The sequence below is a fragment of the Hermetia illucens genome, chromosome 1, assembly GCF_905115235.1.
Source record: "Hermetia illucens chromosome 1, iHerIll2.2.curated.20191125, whole genome shotgun sequence".
NCBI classification, from domain to species: Eukaryota; Metazoa; Arthropoda; class Insecta; order Diptera; family Stratiomyidae; genus Hermetia; species Hermetia illucens.
In genome coordinates, this window is record NC_051849.1 from 135,177,225 (window position 1) to 135,195,394 (window position 18,170).

Below are 18,170 nucleotides of genomic sequence, written 5' to 3' on the forward strand. Positions count from 1 at the left end.
AAAATGTTTTTGAACAAGCATCTTTGGTTTTTAAGATTTTGTGTGAAACAAAACCTAATCAAACTCGATCCAATGTGTTGTCTGTCTGTCACACCCGATTTATTCGGAAATGGTCAAACTGATTGTCATGAAATTTGTTAAGAATATGTGGTGTGTGTACTCCCTTACATGCGGCGAATGGCGCCATTTTGTGTGACCACATAATCTATGGTTGAGGCTATCATAATTCATCTTACTAAATATTAAAATGGCAGGGTTGAAAAAAAAAACTTAAAAAAATCGTCGTCTATTTTTCATTGAAAATCCAGAATAAAAATAGAAAATTATTAACGGAAATACAAAATCGTGTTCGGACCAGAACTACTGATCTGTAAAATAAACCGTCACATAGGAAAAACCCCCTAATTCGAAGTGGAACAATTTTTCCTGGCAAGTGAGAATTCCATTAGAGAGATTTCACCGTACATATAAATTTCGGACGTTCTAACTCGCCTCTTTAATGCTTTGTCTACCAAATTACTGGCACGCAAACATAAAGGGAGTCAGTAGCTTTGGAATTAAATATATGCATTAAATAAGAATTTTTGTAAGACGAGAAAAAGCTTCTTCTCTTTTATTATTAAAACTGCAAGCATAAAAAATGATAACTGCTTCAGTATAACTTGATTGTCAATCTGAGGTTCCGTCCATAATCAAAACTTTTCGACATCCTTGCAACTTTAGTCAGCAACAGCATATCATGCGAAGATTTGCAACTTGGTTGACAACCAGGTTTGATTATTATTTTATGTTTTGGGTTGTAGCAATTTCCCGAGAGAGATAAGTCTGACCTTTTGCAACGTGTTAATAGTAATAGGATTTCTATAGAGAATCGGCCCTTGATTTATAACTGCAAAGAAGGTATCTGCTGTCTAAATATAAAATTGTCGCAAAATACTTAGGAGACACTTTACAGCCATCGAATCAGGTAGCAAATTAATGCACAGTTCTTTTTACATTGGATTAAAGTTTAAAATTGAAAATGCGTCCGACTTTCACTTATCACAGGGAAAAAAAGTGGCTGAACTAGTGGCGTGCATCAAATACTTCCCCTGACAATTAAAGGTGGTAGAAGTCACAATGAGTTCTAAATCAGGAAAGCCACCATTAATTCGTATCGGCCAATCACTCCCCATTATGGCGAAATTATATGGGAGGTCTTTATACCCACACATCAGCTTGAACTTCAGGGACCCATTTGACTCTGGTGTAGATATACAGAACACTGGATCTAATTAAAAAATGTCCTAGAGAGCAGACAAGTATGGTTCAACCCCTTTCCTGATTTTGCTTATGCGTTTGTCAAAGAGAGTGTCTTGTATAAAAACTTAAAAGAACTGGAAGAGTTCTATCACATATTCTGTTCTATTCTAGATACATGCAGTGAGCAAAACTGAAATCTGGACACTGACAAGTCTGTCCTCTGCTTGCGTTGTAAGAATTACACACATAAGTGCTTAGAAAGGGGGTAAAGGGAGTTGTTTTTTTTTGTTCTGCGAGAATACAACGCAAAGAAAATGAACGAAAAACAAGGAATAAAACTCTTGGCTGAGAGCGAATTGTGAAAGAAACTTTATTTTCGTAGGTAAAATTGAGATCCGGACAGAGCTAAAAAATGGTAGTAACGACATCAAAAATTTACAAGAATAAATGCTTCGTACGCAGTCTTCACTCTGCTTGATGTGGATTCGACCAGACCTTAGACATATTCCGCTGGAGATTTTCCAATTCTTCGGGACAACGTTCTATCAATTGTTTTTTGCTTGAAGTGGAACATTTGTGAATCTAATTGTCGCATTGCAATCCAAACTAAGTTTGCGAAAACAAATCGAGAAAATATCGTCATATCACCCACTGCAACTGTATAGAACCCCTTAAGATACGCTGGGATACTACGCATTTTAAAAATTGGTAAAGATGATCCATGTCAATAATATCAAACATCTTATGCGGATATATGAGATGTTTGATACAGGAATTATGTACGCATATAAACTATCTTAGCACAACTTAATAAACCAAAAAAACTATAAAAAAAATGTTACGTTAATGCGAATCCGCATTCTGCGAAGCTTGATATGCCTGTAATACAAAATACGATCCATTGCTATTGATTAAGCAACATCATCGTTCATCTCGGAGCATTTTTGCAAACCATATATTTATCTTCTGTAGGGCGGCCGAAACAGCAATGGCTTGACACGCTGGATGGGGATTTAACACTCATAGCGCCAAGCCAATAAAAACAGGGTCTACCCTTTAAGGCCAGCTTTTTTTTTGAGTAGATCCCACTCCCAGACCAGGTGTTTTTTTATTCTCTATACTGTTGAGGAGTTTACAGATGATGTTGAATAAGTACTAGTATACATTGTGGCCTCCCTGTAAACCAAATATGTATCAAATCTATACATGCGGCCTCAACATGTAAACTCAATTGTATGAGATGGATACATACGGCGCTGTACGTGTTAAAAGCCTCGAGATCACATCCAGATCAGGCATTTGATACGGCCAAATGGCGAAACCGATTACGACGAGCCGACCCCCGCTTGCGAACGGTCAAAGGCTGCTTCTATTTTTCTAGGAGTTTCATTCATTCTCATTTATGCTTTATTCATGAGTTTGGTCTTCCAAGCGAAACGGAAATGTAATAATTCCTGCCGCACGTCAGCGCTAACAACTTGGCATGGGGTTGTAATATTCTTAATTGTTTACTTGTTATTACAATGGAATTCGTTTTATTCCGAATACTACGAGTTCGACATAAAAGTATCTGTCTATCTGGTATTCTCACAACAGTTAATTTTGCAATATTTCCTTCGAGTTTAAATCAGTTTGGCGTTATTTGTATGAATATTCTCTCCAAAGTGCAATTGATATGATTTCACTTCCGAACTTATCGTGGAGACAAATTAAGCAGCACCAACTTCATTGTGTTGCACTGCACTGCGATCGCTAGTAATAATTGTCTCGCTCTACCTAGTGCGCGTAGGTACGCTGGGATTGGAAGGTCTCTTTTGCGCGCATTGGATGGATACGTGGTTTGTATGTGTTGGTCGTGAAGAACATTCGGTCGCAAGAAGACGGGAGCATTCAGGCCGGAGTGAATAGCGAAAATCCTGACAAAGTACGCAAGTACTTTATCCGAAAGTGAGAAAAATCGCGACCTGAGGGTTGGAAGCTGTGAAAATTGTGTAGCTAGTCTTTCGCGAAAATCTGGGCGAGCTTTGTTGGAGTTGTGCGTGGTCCGGCGCTGAACCTCTTGGCAGTTCTGCGTGATTGTTTTTGGTCGGACCGCTATTTGTCGATTGTCGTTGCGGAATCGTGGTCGTTCGTTGCGGCCAACAAAATTGGCTTGTCGAGAGCGTTTGTTTGTTCCTGGATTTGCCGGGTCTGAGAGGAATATTTTGACTGTCACCGAGTTTCTGCGAGTTGTCGGCAGCCGAGTTCGCAGCGTGTGATTTATTTTCGAATCGACTGTTGTAAGTATCCGTTGTTCACGTAGTGCTCGAGTGCGAGGCATTTGGGAATGCGTGTTGGACCGGTGCCTTCTGAACCCCTGGCAGGACGACATGAGTGAGGGCTGGCGCGGATGGGGTGTCTGGTCGGCGCTGGCGGGTCGCATCGTGTTTGCCGAACTGGGAATTGACAGGCAATCGTTAAACCGATCCGCTCTAAATCAGGAGCTCAAAATGGCCGCTTGCTCGAGCTAAGTTAATTGATAGACGGTGAAGTCTGCGGGAGATTTGGTGATTTGCAGTGGGCAAAAATACCCAAAAGTTTTGAGAAAAAGTGGTCTAGCTTGCAGTGACGCTGTGTGCGGAGTTTGCAATCTGAACTGTGCTTGTGGTGATTTTCAGGGTTCGTATAAAGTGTCTGAAAGGGCAAGAGATGAAGAAGTGGCAGACAAAGAGCTTCTTGTTTTTTCCTTTTTCTGAATTTTGAGAAAGGAATGTAATGTTTGGGTGCATTTAATGTCGCGATATCCCTTTATTTCGCATCCTTGCAGTGAATTACGTTTGAGTTTTAGGACATGGCGTGCAAACATCGCTCATGGCCGACGTGCTCTTCATGCGAATTGAAAATTTTCACTTGGTCAAATTACGAAAGAATTTTTGTGTTTATTCAAACATTTTTAGGTGTTGTGCATGCACCCGGGGTTGGAAACCATTATAGAACTGTAGGCTTTGATTGTATTATTGGTAATTAATAAATTTGGTCACAGTGCGAAAAGTGATTTTCATGAAATTGGTTAGTCATTTCGTATTCTTGGATGTTGGAAGGACGACTAAATTTGCCCACTTACCCCCTGAGGACATGAACCACTGCTCTTCCTTTGATCCTTAGAGTAACACGATTTGTTTTTCAGCGAGAATTCATACAATTTCAGTCACAGTTGTTTGACCTGCGTCTCAATTTGGACCCGGGGAATGAGGTTTGCACGGGTTTTGCTATAAGCAAAAAATATAAACCCTGGTGTAATCATGCCCATCTCCAGTCATACACAATGCAAGTATCTACTGATTCCTTGGTCTATTTTTGTTTTCATTACGATGGTAGTCTTAGGGTACCAAAAACGGTGATTTTAATGTTTTGCTCTTCTAAGTATTTCCTACATTCTTCAACACTTCCTATGCCAAACGTTTCTAGCCAAGACTCACAATGACTTCAGAAATGTTTTCACTTTAACTTTTTAATATCTTCTTATCCAATGGCGCTCTAGCTCAAATCGCGCCTTGGTTTGCAAGTTACATGGTCTAAAGCTGACTCCATCCAAAGATAACGTCCTACAGTTTCCAAGTTTTCAAACCGCTCTGCTGTTTGCATCAATTCGTCGTCCTTTCTATTGTTCAATTGAAAATTATCCTGTAATTCATTCGCTTCATGTGACCAGATACAGAATGCTCTATTATACTACATCTCCCCCGGCCTTAGTAAGTTACGAATCTATGTTCCGTATACGTACGGCACACAGGTCTTATCGTTTTGTGTATTTAAAATGGACTTTTCCTGTGTACCTATCTTCATTTCAATGATGGTAGAGGCAAGAAAAAAAGGCCTTATTTTCGATATTCTATTTCGTTCACTTGTCTGCCGTCTCTCCTCAGTTGCGGGTCAGGGTAGGTGGATATATCCAGAATTTATTTTTTACACAAATCCTTTTTTAACGATGATAGTAAGATGTGTGTCCGGATAGCTGAGTGTTTAGAGCGCAAGGCTGTCGTACGGAAGGTTGCGGTTCAAATCTCATTGGTGGCAGTGGAATTTGTATCGTGATTTGACGTCGGATACCAGTCGACTCAGCTGTGAATGAGTACCTGAGTCAAATCAGGGTAATAACCTCGGGCGAGCGCAATGCTGACCACATTGCCTCCTAGTGTACCGTTACGGTCTTGAATGAAATGCTCTAACACACTTCAAGGCCCTGATCCAACATGGATTGTTGCGCCAACGATTATTATTATTAGTAAGATGTAGATATTTTGAGTAGTAGATGATTTTGAGCTCCGTTTATCAAAATGGGTAACTATTTGATTTAAAAGCTCGAACTCAAGGTCACGGAACAAGTAGATTGCTTTCTGGCCACATGGTTGAGTCTTATGTATTCACTTAGAAGGCCACTTGGGCTAGATTTTTCAAAATCGGCGTAGAAGCACGGGTTGGCGTGGGCTGATGCAAATTTTTTACAGAACTTGGAAGAATTTAGAACGCCAAGACGAATCTGTATACTTTGTCACCACGGCCCAGGTCGATTGTCTTTTTTTCCCTTTCGCGCCCATCATGTTGTCTTCTTACTAGACAAGGATCATGAGCATTTCGGGCGTTTCCAGGTCATGTTCATTAGCCCGTTGAAGTAAGTCGTGGTTGTGCCCATTTGGTGAATCTGGACGTCAAATTTGGCTGAAAGTCCAAGTAAAATACTTAATGAATCCAACTGTGCGACGGGCGCGCTTCTATGATAAAATTTATATACCTAGTCACTGGGTAAATCCAGTCGAGCATTTCAATATTCGATGTATTCCTGAGGACGATTTGGTGTATTCATGTAGGTCTCAACTTACTTTCTATGAGTCAGCAGCAATAGGGTTTGAAAAAACCCCGGGCACGGGGGACTGACGGGACGGCGGTTTCTCTCTCAGGCTTTCATTTTTCTCTCAATTTGTTTTCAACGAATCTTTTAAACTTTGCCGATTTTTCAGTCGCTTCAGACCTGCACCATCTGATGTAATCGTTGATAAATGTCAAGTATTTAGTCCCCCTTTTTAAAACTATTCTCTTTGTCGTCTTTGGTGTAGATTACTCGAAGTTCATCTTGACACAACGAGGGGAAAATGAAATAGTGACTCTCCAGCTTCAAACATCTTTCTCAAATGAACTGTTTCCTCTTTTTCGTTCAACCTTTGGATCCCTTGTGCACTCGCTTACAGCAGAATGTCTAAAATTTATTTGTATGATAAGAATTTGATATCTGCTGATCTTTACTCTTTAGAGAAAAAAACTTGCAAGATTTATCAAGTTTTGCGAGGACACGACTGGAATTCGGCGAAGCTGCGTCTTTCTATCTATTAGGGTTTTTTAAGGTTAAGGTTTTGTGTGAAACAAAACGTTATTAGAATCGAGAGATTGGATAGAGTAAGTAAACTAGTGTTCCCTTTACATGCAGTAAGTGGCGCCATTCTGTGTTAAGTTTATGGGGGGCTCCCCATACATGTGAATGGAGGGTGTAATTTTTTTTTCGCAGTATGTAGCGATGTGGGGTATCAAAAGAAAAGCCTCAATTAGTACTTTCCGAAACTCGTTCAATATTATCATATAGGGTGTAACATAGGGCAGTGAGGGCTCAAAATATGACCTCCAAAAAGTGTAACAGGTCTCGTTCTCAGAACCTATCCAACCGAAAAATCTGAAAAAAATCACAGTGGTGCATCTCTACGAAATCTAGGCCTCAAAATATATCCGGTTCCGATATCTGCACAAATAAAAATAATAATAGTATATTTCCACATTTTAGAAAAATACCCGGCAACCCCCCTTATGTTCATCCGAGAAGTACAAAATTTGGCATGCGTGTAACGAAGAACATAATGTACAATTTGGTCAAGTTCAATTCGTCAATACCACAACGAAATGAGTTCTTATGAATGGGGTCGCAAAGAATTATTTTGTTTTAGTTTTTTATATATGAATATCAATTACTCCAACCAGACATGTATGTATGTAGGTATATAGTATATGCGTGCTAATGAACTTTGCGGGTAGTGCCGAGTCCAGATAGTAGTAAATCGGAACTATGGGTACGATAAATTTATATGCATATGTAATATGTACGTATGACTCGTAGTTTGGAAAAATTTGAAGGAATATGTTGGATTTGTAGCTATATACGGATAGAAAAATGTGCCTTGAAATTTCTTACATAAGATGAACACAAACCCTTTATACCCGAAGCACGAGCTTCCGGTATTCCGACTTGTTTTGTGTATTTTGAACTTTAGATTATCGAAATTATTGGGTAGGTTCCTTTTTATGATTCGCAAACCACAACATCCGCAATAGTCCGTGGACCAAAAAGAGTGGGAGTAAATTGCTCTCCAATGATCCGCTCCGATATCAACTAGATGCGAACTTAGCACTCTTCAATCCATAAGCAAAAAAGAGTCCTACTTCTCTTTACAAATACGGTAGTCGACGTATCTCCAAGTGCCATCTTCGCTAAGAACAGAGTTCATTTATATTCTCTACGTGTTGTAATTATTCTACCTTAGGGTCTTGTCTTGCTGAGTTACTTTGGGCCTTATTGAGATCTTTTTAATGTGTAAAGTTTTCATTTTTAAGCCAATCGTAAACATTCGTTTACAATAAAGGCGGCTAAAAGTTCCTTTTTTGTCGGTGCATCATAGAGCAGCATAGAGGATAATATAGGGTATAATTCTGAAAAGTTTGAACGCAATCCGACTATTATTAACAAAGTTATAGAGGGTCAAAGTTTCACATTTTAGGTAAATAAATAGCGCCCTAACACGTAAAGATGCGGTAGATCAATTTAGATGCGTACATATATATGGTATGTAAGGACCGTCATGCGGTAATAGACAATGCTTGTTTATTTAGGATGAACACATTATTTATGTCGTTGATATGGCCAGTTTGGCAAAATCCTATGGAATATTTTGTATTCTTAGCTATTTACCAATGGAAAATCGTGCATAGAGAGTTTCTCACACAACACAAAACAGCCCAGCTTCCGGTATCCCGACTTGTTTCTTCTTCAAAAGGCAACGATTCCTTGATAAATCTGCAATTTATACGACGCTTTCGATATTCTGTTCATCAGCACAGGTAAACATAATTCGATGATCAATCAGGTTACCCGAGATTCTTGTCTCTTTCCTGATCCACATTTATGTTAAAAGCCCATGACTTGACGCAACAGGGGGACACTTTTGTCTGAGTTCCACCTTTTAGGAAAGAGTGAACAATTACATATAATTTCGCAATGTCTTTCTAGTAAGGGAGCTTGTAATATGGCATGAATGACTGACTAGGCTTTGTAGATTTCACAGGAACTCAGCACATCAAACTTACCTCTTTGTTTTAGTTTCTCTGTTTTGAATTCCCTATAAACAAGTGAAAAGTGCGAGAATCTAGATTTCTTGGATTGTGCTATTATGATCCGCCAGGTGTATATGTCGCCAGCATTTACACTGGTGACATACATGAATATGTTAGTGTTTGGTCAATTAGGTTGAGAGGAATACTGGACAACGAATTTCTCAGGATTAATTATGTTTCATAAATTTTCGAGTGAGTAAGATTGGGGACCGTCTCTAGGTTTGCATGCTATTTCTTCTTAAAAAATGGTTAACAAACTCATTGAAATTATTTTTCGCGTAGTTTTCTAAGAAAACTTGTTTGTTGGGTTAGTTTTCGGTAGTGTGTGACAAAAAGTGTTGTGCCAAATTATACCTCGCTGATATCTGTTAGTTCTTTTCATCATTCTTTGTATTTTGAAGTTGGTTTAATAAGCTTGGTGGTCCTGGTCCTGACATCCAGATGTGTTTTGAACTTCTTTGATCATATTTTTACTTGAATATTTCAATGAAACGTCAACTAGGATCTACTACGTCTAGTGTAGACATTTTTTTTCTCATCGAAAAGTGAAGATTGGCAAATTATTGACTACTTTCAAATTTTTCATGTTTGCTTAGTACTTAATATAAGACGCACTCTCTAGGAAACAATCATTTCCATAGTACATGGAGGTAAAGTGCATATTTTATTAGAATTACTTCAATTCATAAGAATGAAAATGAAATGTTTCGAATATATACCGATATGCTCTACCTGTTCGAATCAGTTTTTTGGTCAACCATTCAAACTTGCGGCAGTATATATTTGGAGTGGTATTCGTTTTCACAAATGAATTTACGTGTCGGGGCCAACAGAATATTATTTTGCCGATTTTTTTATTGTGAATAAATTCGTAGAAGTCTCTGCCTAACTTGATGGATTTGGATAATGGTTTTTTACAATCTAGAACTTTTCTTATCAGATAATCTTGTGAGAATTAGGATCGTATTTTAGCAATCTGTTACCTCTTATTATTTATTTAATAACATCTTTGGAAATACTTTACTTTAATACAACATTACGAATTTGTTTTTCTGGATATGAGGGTCTCTTCTTGATAGAATTCTTAATTGTAAATCAATAGAGTACTATTGTTGAAAAAAACTGTAGTTTCGAATTGGTTGTCTTGAAAGTTTTCATTATACTGAAAATATCTAGGGGTGATAGAGGCAATAAAGGTGAAATAAAAAAGAATTGGAATGGCACAGATATAAATTCAGGAGAAAGAAATAGTTCTCGAGGAGCAGTGATGAATAATAAACGAAAAGGAAGACACAATCAATTTTCTTGAGAGAAAAAGACTTAATGTTAAATTTGGTCACTAATCTCAATTGTTGTTTTAGCCTTGTGAGCTAGTGGGCTAAGCTTAATTTTGAAGTTTCGAAAATGCCTAATGTTGCAAAAGCTGATATGAAGGAACGAGGAGAGATCATACGATCATGAATATAGTTTCATGAAATATGTACTGATACAAAGGAATTCCACCGAATCCCAAGAAAAATTGGGTTGATATCTGAAGTGAAAAGAGATGTGGCGGTTTCAAAGAAGGTGGAATTATAGTGTGGGTAGTTTTTTCGAAACTTTTACCGATTATAGTTGTCGTGCCCGGCAATTGTAATACCAGAAAAAGGCAGACATTTTGGCAAACATTTTTTGACAAGACACCTCTAATATACAGGAAGTACCGTATGCCATCAATTATTCAAGAAGATATATTTGGTTATTTCAATCAAATATGCATGTATGCATGCATTCGTCAAAGAGAAACCAGCAATTTGAAATGTAAATCCACTTAAAAGAAGTTTGAAGCATTTAATAGCACGTTAAAGCTCACATTGAACGGTATAATTCCCCGCTCACCAAGGTTTTAAATTATCAGAAAAAAATAGTTTATTTTTTAGAAGGTCATAATTGGGTTCTTTCTAAAGAAGTTCCGTTCTTATGCCTTTTTGTGAAACGGTTGGGCCGATATCCATAAAATATGTATAGAATATGGGGTCTGTCGAATATTATATTATGTATATAGTGAGTGGCATGATTTTGTGCTTATTTCAAGGGAGGCTTTTCGGTTGGACAGGTTCTGAGAACGAGACATGTTATACTTTTCGTTCACACGTTCAGAATAAGATCAGTCTCAAAACGTACTAACTGACCCTTTTCATGTGATACTCTATGTGACCATATTCTGTAAAAAATGACACCTATATATATGCGTAGTTTTCCCTTAAACTTAACACAAAATTTCGTGACAATAGAGGGTTTCCGAATAAATCGGGTGTGATTGATAGATAGATAGAAACCGAATGGATTCTAATAAGGTTTTCTTTCATACAAGCCTTAGAATGGAATTTTAATATTTCACATGTTAAGCATTCTATTTAAATGGCTTAGGACGCAATAAATTCATGCAAAATTGATAAGTTTGAACTGCTGTAACTTTGACACCAATAGTGGGATTTCCATGAAACTTGGTATGCGTATACGCGATGCTATCCTCTACGTTGGTGCAAATCTAGTACTCCTAGGTGACGGAGGGCTTTTCGGTCAATATTAATATACTATTAATAAGTTTATTTGGGCAGATATCGAAATGGGTCCGAATAGCTGAGTGGTTAGAGCACAACGCTGTTTTACGGAAAGTCGCGGTTCAAATGGTGGCTGCGGGATTTGTATCGTGATTTGACGTCGGATACCAGTCAGCTCAGTTATGATTGCGTGCCTGAGTCGAATCAGAGTAATAATCTCGTGCGAGTGCAATGCTGACCACATTGCCTTATATAGGATATTGTAATCCTGCAGTGTACTGTTACGGTCTTGAGTGAAGTGCTCTAGCACACTTTAAGGCCCTGATCCAATTGAACTGTTGCTCCAACGATTATTATTATTATTATTATTATCGGAATGGAACATATTTTGAGGTCTAGATTTCCTATAAGCGCATCACTCTGATTTTTTCCAAACTTTTAAGTTTGTTGGTTTCCGAATATTAGCTTGTCTCACTTTATGATCCCGCACATGACTATATCCGGTGAAAAAAATTGTACACCCCCCTTTAAACTCCATTTAAATTTATGTCACTCGTTGTATGCGTGGGATTTCATAGTTGCCATCTGTCCATCAGATTTCGTTCAAAACGGTTTAGTCGTTTTGGAGAAAAGTGCCTCTGACAGACAGATAGACATTGAATCGATTTTAAAAAGGTTTTGTTTGTTTTACACAAAACCTTGGTCCTACCTCACTTTAAGTGTGCACATTTTTACTCCTTACTCGCGTTTTTTACACAAAACCTTAAAAACCATGACAAAAAAAGATTTTATTTAATGATCTTTATTAGAAGAGCGATTCCTGGCAACTATTTTTTAAAGATAATTTTTTCCAAATGTTGGCCGTAACTACGGTTGTGATGATCCACTTTGGAATTCCAATTTTTGATGAAGTGTTTCATCATGTTGGATGATTTTTGGCCAATGACTCGAGACACGTTAAGCTCCAAAGCCTCAATCGTAGCCTCAAAGGAAAATGTCTAAGGGTCTGACGTTACATGATCTAGACGCCAATTCACTGGTCCATCCAATAGTCCGTTATGATAATGCGTTTTGAAGAAATGTGGACCGATTATTTCACTGGCCCATAAGCCACATCAAACAGTTGTTTTCACTGAATGTAATGGCAGTACTGATGAAGGGAGTAAGTCGCTCCCAAAATATATATTTACATTTTAAACTAAAAATTGTAGTTTGGAGGAAGTTACCCCTTGTCTATCAGTTTTAGACTAGACTACAAGTAGCAGACAAAAATCTTTTAGTAATGGCAACAGCTTTTGAACATGTTCCAGTTGATTATCATCTCAAATACAAGCATTCTGTGTATTCGCATACCCATATAAGCAGAAATGAGCCTCATCGGAGGACAACGGCTGCTCCTAGGGCAGATGAGGCAGCGTCTGACGATTTGCCTCTGCCCTGGTAAGAAACTGTAGAGCCGTCATCGCCTAATATTTTAAAAGTTTGGCTGCTAAGCCCTAAACGAAGGGTCCGTGGACCAAAGAAAGAGGGAGTAACTTGCTTTCCATTTGGTCCGGTCCGGCATCAAGTTGATGCGGACTTAGGACCCCGGAATTGCCAAAAAATATCTTCATAGAACGTTTCCCAAATTTCAAAGCTTCATGCGCTTTGGTTCCATTTTGCATGGAAATCGTCTCTCCTGCGCATGGACGAATGGTAATTATCCAGATACTAATTAAAGACTGGACCCATATTTTCCTTGAAGAATTCTCCATTAATAAACTCTCCTTGCTTGTTAAAGCTACAATGATTTTGTTTGACTATAATTTCGGTGCTTACCCCTTTTCTCTGTCCATTGGACATGGAAAGCATTTGTATCAACGACTCTTCTGTAAAAAGAAACTTGCACGCCGCTTCCAGCATTGCCATCGGCAAATCTGAGGTTTTTTCAGTTGCTTATGGTTTTGTCCGTCAAGATTCGTCGAAACCTGGTAATTACACCCAACAAAAACGGGACTCAATGCTGAAAAGCTTATATCTAAATAAGCTTGATACTCATCCAAAGAGAATAGCGGCAAACCTGCAAAGATTATTCCGATGGCGTTAGTATCCCTTTAAGAAAACCTTGACTAATAAGGAGCCTGTTAAAGGCGAAATTTATTAAATTCGAAATCGAGGCTGATAATTTTCATGATTGAACCGTTTGTTTTTGTATTTTGGAAAGAAAATTTAATAGATTGATGTACAGAATCTGCTGACTAATTTCTTGCTCCCTAGCACATTTGGGTCCCAAATTTGACAGACAAGTCAGTATATGATAGAACTATAGAAGATAAATGTAACCTACGGAATGGTGATGTTCCAGTAAATCTATAGCCTTGGTGACCTTGAATGACAATAGTGTGCCCGCTGATTCCGAGAAATACACATTGTACAAAATCATATGCTCGATTAGATATCAGTCGAAGATAAATTGGCAAAAAAATAAAAGTTTTTTATCATTAAAATTCCCCGTAGACTGATGTGATTCATTAACAAGAATTGCATTATTTTATTTTTCAGTTACACTTTTTGAATAATGTCTTCGAGCGCAGGCTCAAGTAGTGGTGGAGGAAGTGGAAGAGGTCGTAGTGGCAATGGATCGACGAACGGGGGGCCGAATGCAGCAACATCACCAAACGACGCTAAACCTGATGCTAAGGATACAAAGCCGAATCCGAAAATATCAAAAGCTCTGGGCACTTCGGCAAAACGCATTCAAAAGGAGTTAGCTGAGATAACACTGGATCCCCCGCCCAATTGTAGCGCTGGCCCAAAAGGAGATAATTTATATGAATGGGTGTCAACAATTCTTGGACCGCCTGGTTCGGTTTACGAGGGTGGTGTATTTTTTCTAGATATACATTTTTCTCCAGAATATCCATTTAAACCTCCGAAGGTAGGTGATGCGTTTGCGATTTGTTCGGTTTCTGAATATTGCCATGTATTTCAGGTTACATTTAGGACTAGGATATATCACTGCAATATAAATAGTCAAGGCGTTATCTGCTTGGATATTCTTAAAGACAATTGGTCACCTGCTTTGACCATATCAAAAGTACTTTTATCGATTTGTTCCCTTTTGACTGATTGCAATCCTGGTATGTTTTATAAATTGACTGATTCGGGAAGATATTGAAGGTATTCAAAATTTGAATTTCAGCCGATCCTCTTGTTGGAAGTATTGCTACGCAATATCTGCAAAACAGGGAAGAACATGATAGAATCGCTCGACTGTGGACAAAGAGGTAAGTTAAGGTTTATTGTTTAATCAACGTTTACGAATAATAAACGACTTGAGATACATATCGACAACCGCGATTAGTATTGGGTAATTAGGAAAGTGAAACTAATTCTCCGCCTCTGCATGCGAGTTTTAAATATGTATTATGCTTAAAAATTGGTTCTAATTCGAAATTCACAACCCTCCAAGGTTTACATGAATTTCTTAACGACAAATTATATGAGTTTACAAAATAGAACAAACAAAATTTTCCGTGAACTTTTTCTAATGAGAAGAAAAAAGAAGTCTGGCCACGTTTATCTTTTTAATTTTCAAGGACCAAGAATAATAATAATAATCGTTGGCGCAAAAATCCATATTGGATTAGAGCCTTGAAGTGTGTCTACAGTACACTGTAGGAGGCAATGTGGTCAGCATTGCGCTCGCCCGAGATTATTACCCTGGTTTGACTCAGGTACTCATTCACAGCTGAGTCGACTGGTATCGGATATCTAGACGCGATCACAAATCTATCTGCCACTAGTAAGATTTGAACCGCGACCTTCCGCTACGACAGCCCAGTTCTGACCAAGAATGTCTACCCATTAGAGAAATTGTTAAAACCTCTCTTAGAACTGACCAGCTTGTGCTTGTGTTTGTTCTTTTTGGATGTCAAATATCCCTGGGCGTTATTTGCCACCTACGGAATTCATAAACATATTCACTTTTTCTTTTAATTTAGGAATCAAATTAGTTTCCTGGAGTTTGGAACTCTTAAGGGTATCATACCCTCTCTGGAATTATGTCATTTGATCGGTTTCACTGAGAGGAACAAATTTTTCAGTCGATGTTTGGCTTACAGACTCCTTCATATCTATAGGATGTGGAAAAGGCATCTATTAGTTTAAGAGGGATTGTGATTAGGATCAGGGAAGGCCGAGATGATGGCCTCTACTTGCCATGATATAAATAATACTGGCAAATATGTTTGAAAACACTTGCTCTGAGTTCTAATTCTAGTTGCGTTACAGAAGCTCGTGTTTACAAAGCGTAGTAGAGAGTATTGATAACGAAACTGAAGCATCGCTGAGTTCTGGCAATGGCAGTAATTTGCCCTTCGAGATATTTAAAACGCTCAGTTCTGGCAATGGCAGTAACCTGCCCAGAACCGAGCGATTACAATATCTCGGGCCAATGCTATAAGCCAATGGAAAACTACGTTATGCTCCTCACATAGGGAAACACAAAACCTTTTATACCGGAAGCGTCAAGCTTCCGGTTTCCCGACTTGTTTCTAAGCTAAATCTGAGAATTGCACAAATAAGAAAAAATAATTGACTTGAGCATGCATAATGTACAGTGGATCATTGTCTCTTCATAAAAAGATTAGATTATTTTATTATCAGTTAAAACGAGCTGTAGAACTATTTTCCCTTGTCAGAAACTGTGTGTTTCTGGTACGATATACTTTGTGGTACCCTAATATAGAGCAATAACGTCAACACGTTGCATATGGCATTCCACTATCTGTAGACAACGCAAACTCTGCCCTGTACGCGGTCGTCTTTTTTTTCGCATAGAGGTTGTGAAAGAAATAACACCCACAGGAGAATGAATTTGTTTTTCCTAAGGGAAACTGCCGAGGAGTTCAGTTATCCTAAATATAAAATAATGCTAAGGTGAAGTGTTGGAAGGGTGCAAAAAATATGCCGGTAAAAATTAGGAGCTCTAAGTCGTTGTGTCTCACTGCTCTATTTTTTACAAGAGAAACTTTAAAAAGTCCTTCATATTCTATATATAGGCGTTTAATTCGAGAAAAAGCTCCTGGATCCAAAGCAGGAGAAATTTGTACGTTGAACCTAATCAAAATGTTTTCTTTGATGAGAAGCAACTACTACAACAATTGAGGCCTGGCAAAATGGCAGTAAGATATACGAAAAAAAAACAGTTGATAAATAGGCTAATACTGCTATTTTTGGATTTTCTCCATTTGAAAATTTTGGACCGTATACAATAAACATGAATCGACATGCGCAGTGGTGTTGCATAATATGAAATCGGAGGAAATAAAATTCCTGTTTTTTGCGACTAATTCTGGTGATTTTATCAAAACTAAAATTCATTTGCGAAAATACGAAGTTGTGGTTTTTGGGAGTAATTTCGAGTGAAATGAATAAAATTTTGAATGGTACATCATCATCATCAACGGCGCAACAACCGGTATCCGGTCTAGGCCTGCCTTAATAAGGAACTCCAGACATCCCGGTTTTGCGCCGAGGTCCACCAATTCGATATCCCCAAAAGCTTTCTGGCGTCCTGGCCTACGCCATCGCTCCATCTTAGGCAGGTCTGCCTCGTCTTCTTTTTCTACCATAGATTGCCCTTACAGACTTTCCGGGCTGGATCATACTCATCCATACGGATTAAGTGACCCGCCCACCGTAATCTATTGAGCCGGATTTTATCCACAACCTCTGACGGTCATGGTATCGCTCATAGATTTCGTCGTTATGTAGGCTACGAAATCGTCCATCCTCATGTAGGGGAATGGTGCAGCGTTTGTAAAATTGTATGGACTGAAAGCAAAATTTAGCAATAGAATTATGAATAGTTTATAGCTTTTAGTTTCGCTTTGCTGTACTAGATGACATCTCTGAAATCAATCGGTGATCGATTTTCTTGATTGCTCGGACTATGTTGGTGTATTTTACTGGTTCCTATAGTATCTTTCGTTCGCCTTTTGCGAATATTTTACCCCAATGCAATATAGAGTTTCGCATAATCAACTCAAAATACTTTAGCCAGACATGAACGAACGTCTATTTTAAATAGCACTGGAGCATTGTTCTTTCATGTCGGTAGGCCTATCAAAAGGAAGGGGGAAGGCGACGGTTATTCTGGGTCCAAAGTTTCCTCGGGATTCCAGAATAATGATTTCAAAGAATTAGGCTGACTGTGATTTCGTAGCCATCTTAGGCCTGGACTTTCTTTCTACGATTCCAGCTATTGACGTAATAAACTGGTCGGATCATAATTGACCCAATCGACTAATGTGCTATTTTACCTCCCTTGGTCTCTTGAACTCCTTGGAATTTTGGCAGATTATGTTTTAGTTAGGTATTATATATATGTATTAGGAAAGATCTTTTCCACTGCTTCGTCGAAGTTTACACAAACAGCAGTAAATTGCATAAATTTCTAAATTGTTTTGATTATATCGAAATCTTCTTTTTTTCAGGTATGCAACGTGATTTTCCTCTCAGGGAAGTGAACATTTCTTTTTTAAAGAAAAAATATTATACAAGTATAATTATCCTATATTATAATTAATATAAACTTATCAATAAAAATTTAACAAAAAATTACGAAAAGTAAAAGATAAATCATCCTAATAAAGAAAGAAACGAATAAAATGTATGATTTCAAAGGAAGTAAATGAGTTTTGGCTCAAATGTATATAATGTATTAATATATGTATTAATGTAGTGTATAATTTGTTCTTTTTCCTTCGTGGCGACTGAGGTAGTTGAGTATCGAACGGAGTAATAGTTTTAGCCATCAAAAATAAAAAAGATAAGATGTGAATAGCCGGAGCCAGTAGCTATTACGAAGGAAGTTACATGCTTTTGTCGATCAGACTATGCAGCATATTTCAGTAACTTAGTTGCACTGGAACAATCATAGTTCGGAGAACAATTACATCCATTTATCCTTAATTTGAAGAAATCTAACAG

At 38.1% G+C, this 18,170-nt stretch overlaps 1 protein-coding gene across 2 annotated transcripts; it reads left to right on the top strand.

Annotated features, from left to right (window-relative positions):
* Positions 1–3,039: 3,039 nt before the first annotated feature.
* Positions 3,040–17,929, top strand: LOC119653265 (ubiquitin-conjugating enzyme E2-24 kDa). 2 transcript variants are annotated; one of them, XM_038057886.1, is made up of 5 exons: positions 3,040–3,521; positions 13,737–14,112; positions 14,167–14,314; positions 14,377–14,461; positions 17,675–17,929. In XM_038057886.1, exons 2-5 carry the CDS (start codon positions 13,753–13,755, stop codon positions 17,685–17,687), a joined length of 606 nt encoding a protein of 201 aa, XP_037913814.1. In that variant the 5' UTR covers positions 3,040–3,521; positions 13,737–13,752; the 3' UTR covers positions 17,688–17,929. The 2 variants fall into 2 exon arrangements, with proteins under 2 accessions (XP_037913814.1, XP_037913821.1); XM_038057893.1 differs by lacking the exon at positions 3,040–3,521 and adding an exon at positions 3,558–3,900.
* The last annotated feature ends 241 nt before the right edge of the window (positions 17,930–18,170 follow it).

What these genes read in the sequence shown, in the direction of transcription:
- LOC119653265 (XM_038057886.1), top strand. Translation starts at nt 13,753, where the DNA reads ATGTCTTCGAGCGCAGGCTCAAGTAGTGGTGGAGGAAGTGGAAGAGGT. An exon ending in ATCCATTTAAACCTCCGAAG is followed by an intron (nt 14,113 to 14,166) that starts GTAGGTGATGCG and finishes CATGTATTTCAG; the next exon opens with GTTACATTTAGGACTAGGAT. An exon ending in TTTGACTGATTGCAATCCTG is followed by an intron (nt 14,315 to 14,376) that starts GTATGTTTTATA and finishes TTTGAATTTCAG; the next exon opens with CCGATCCTCTTGTTGGAAGT.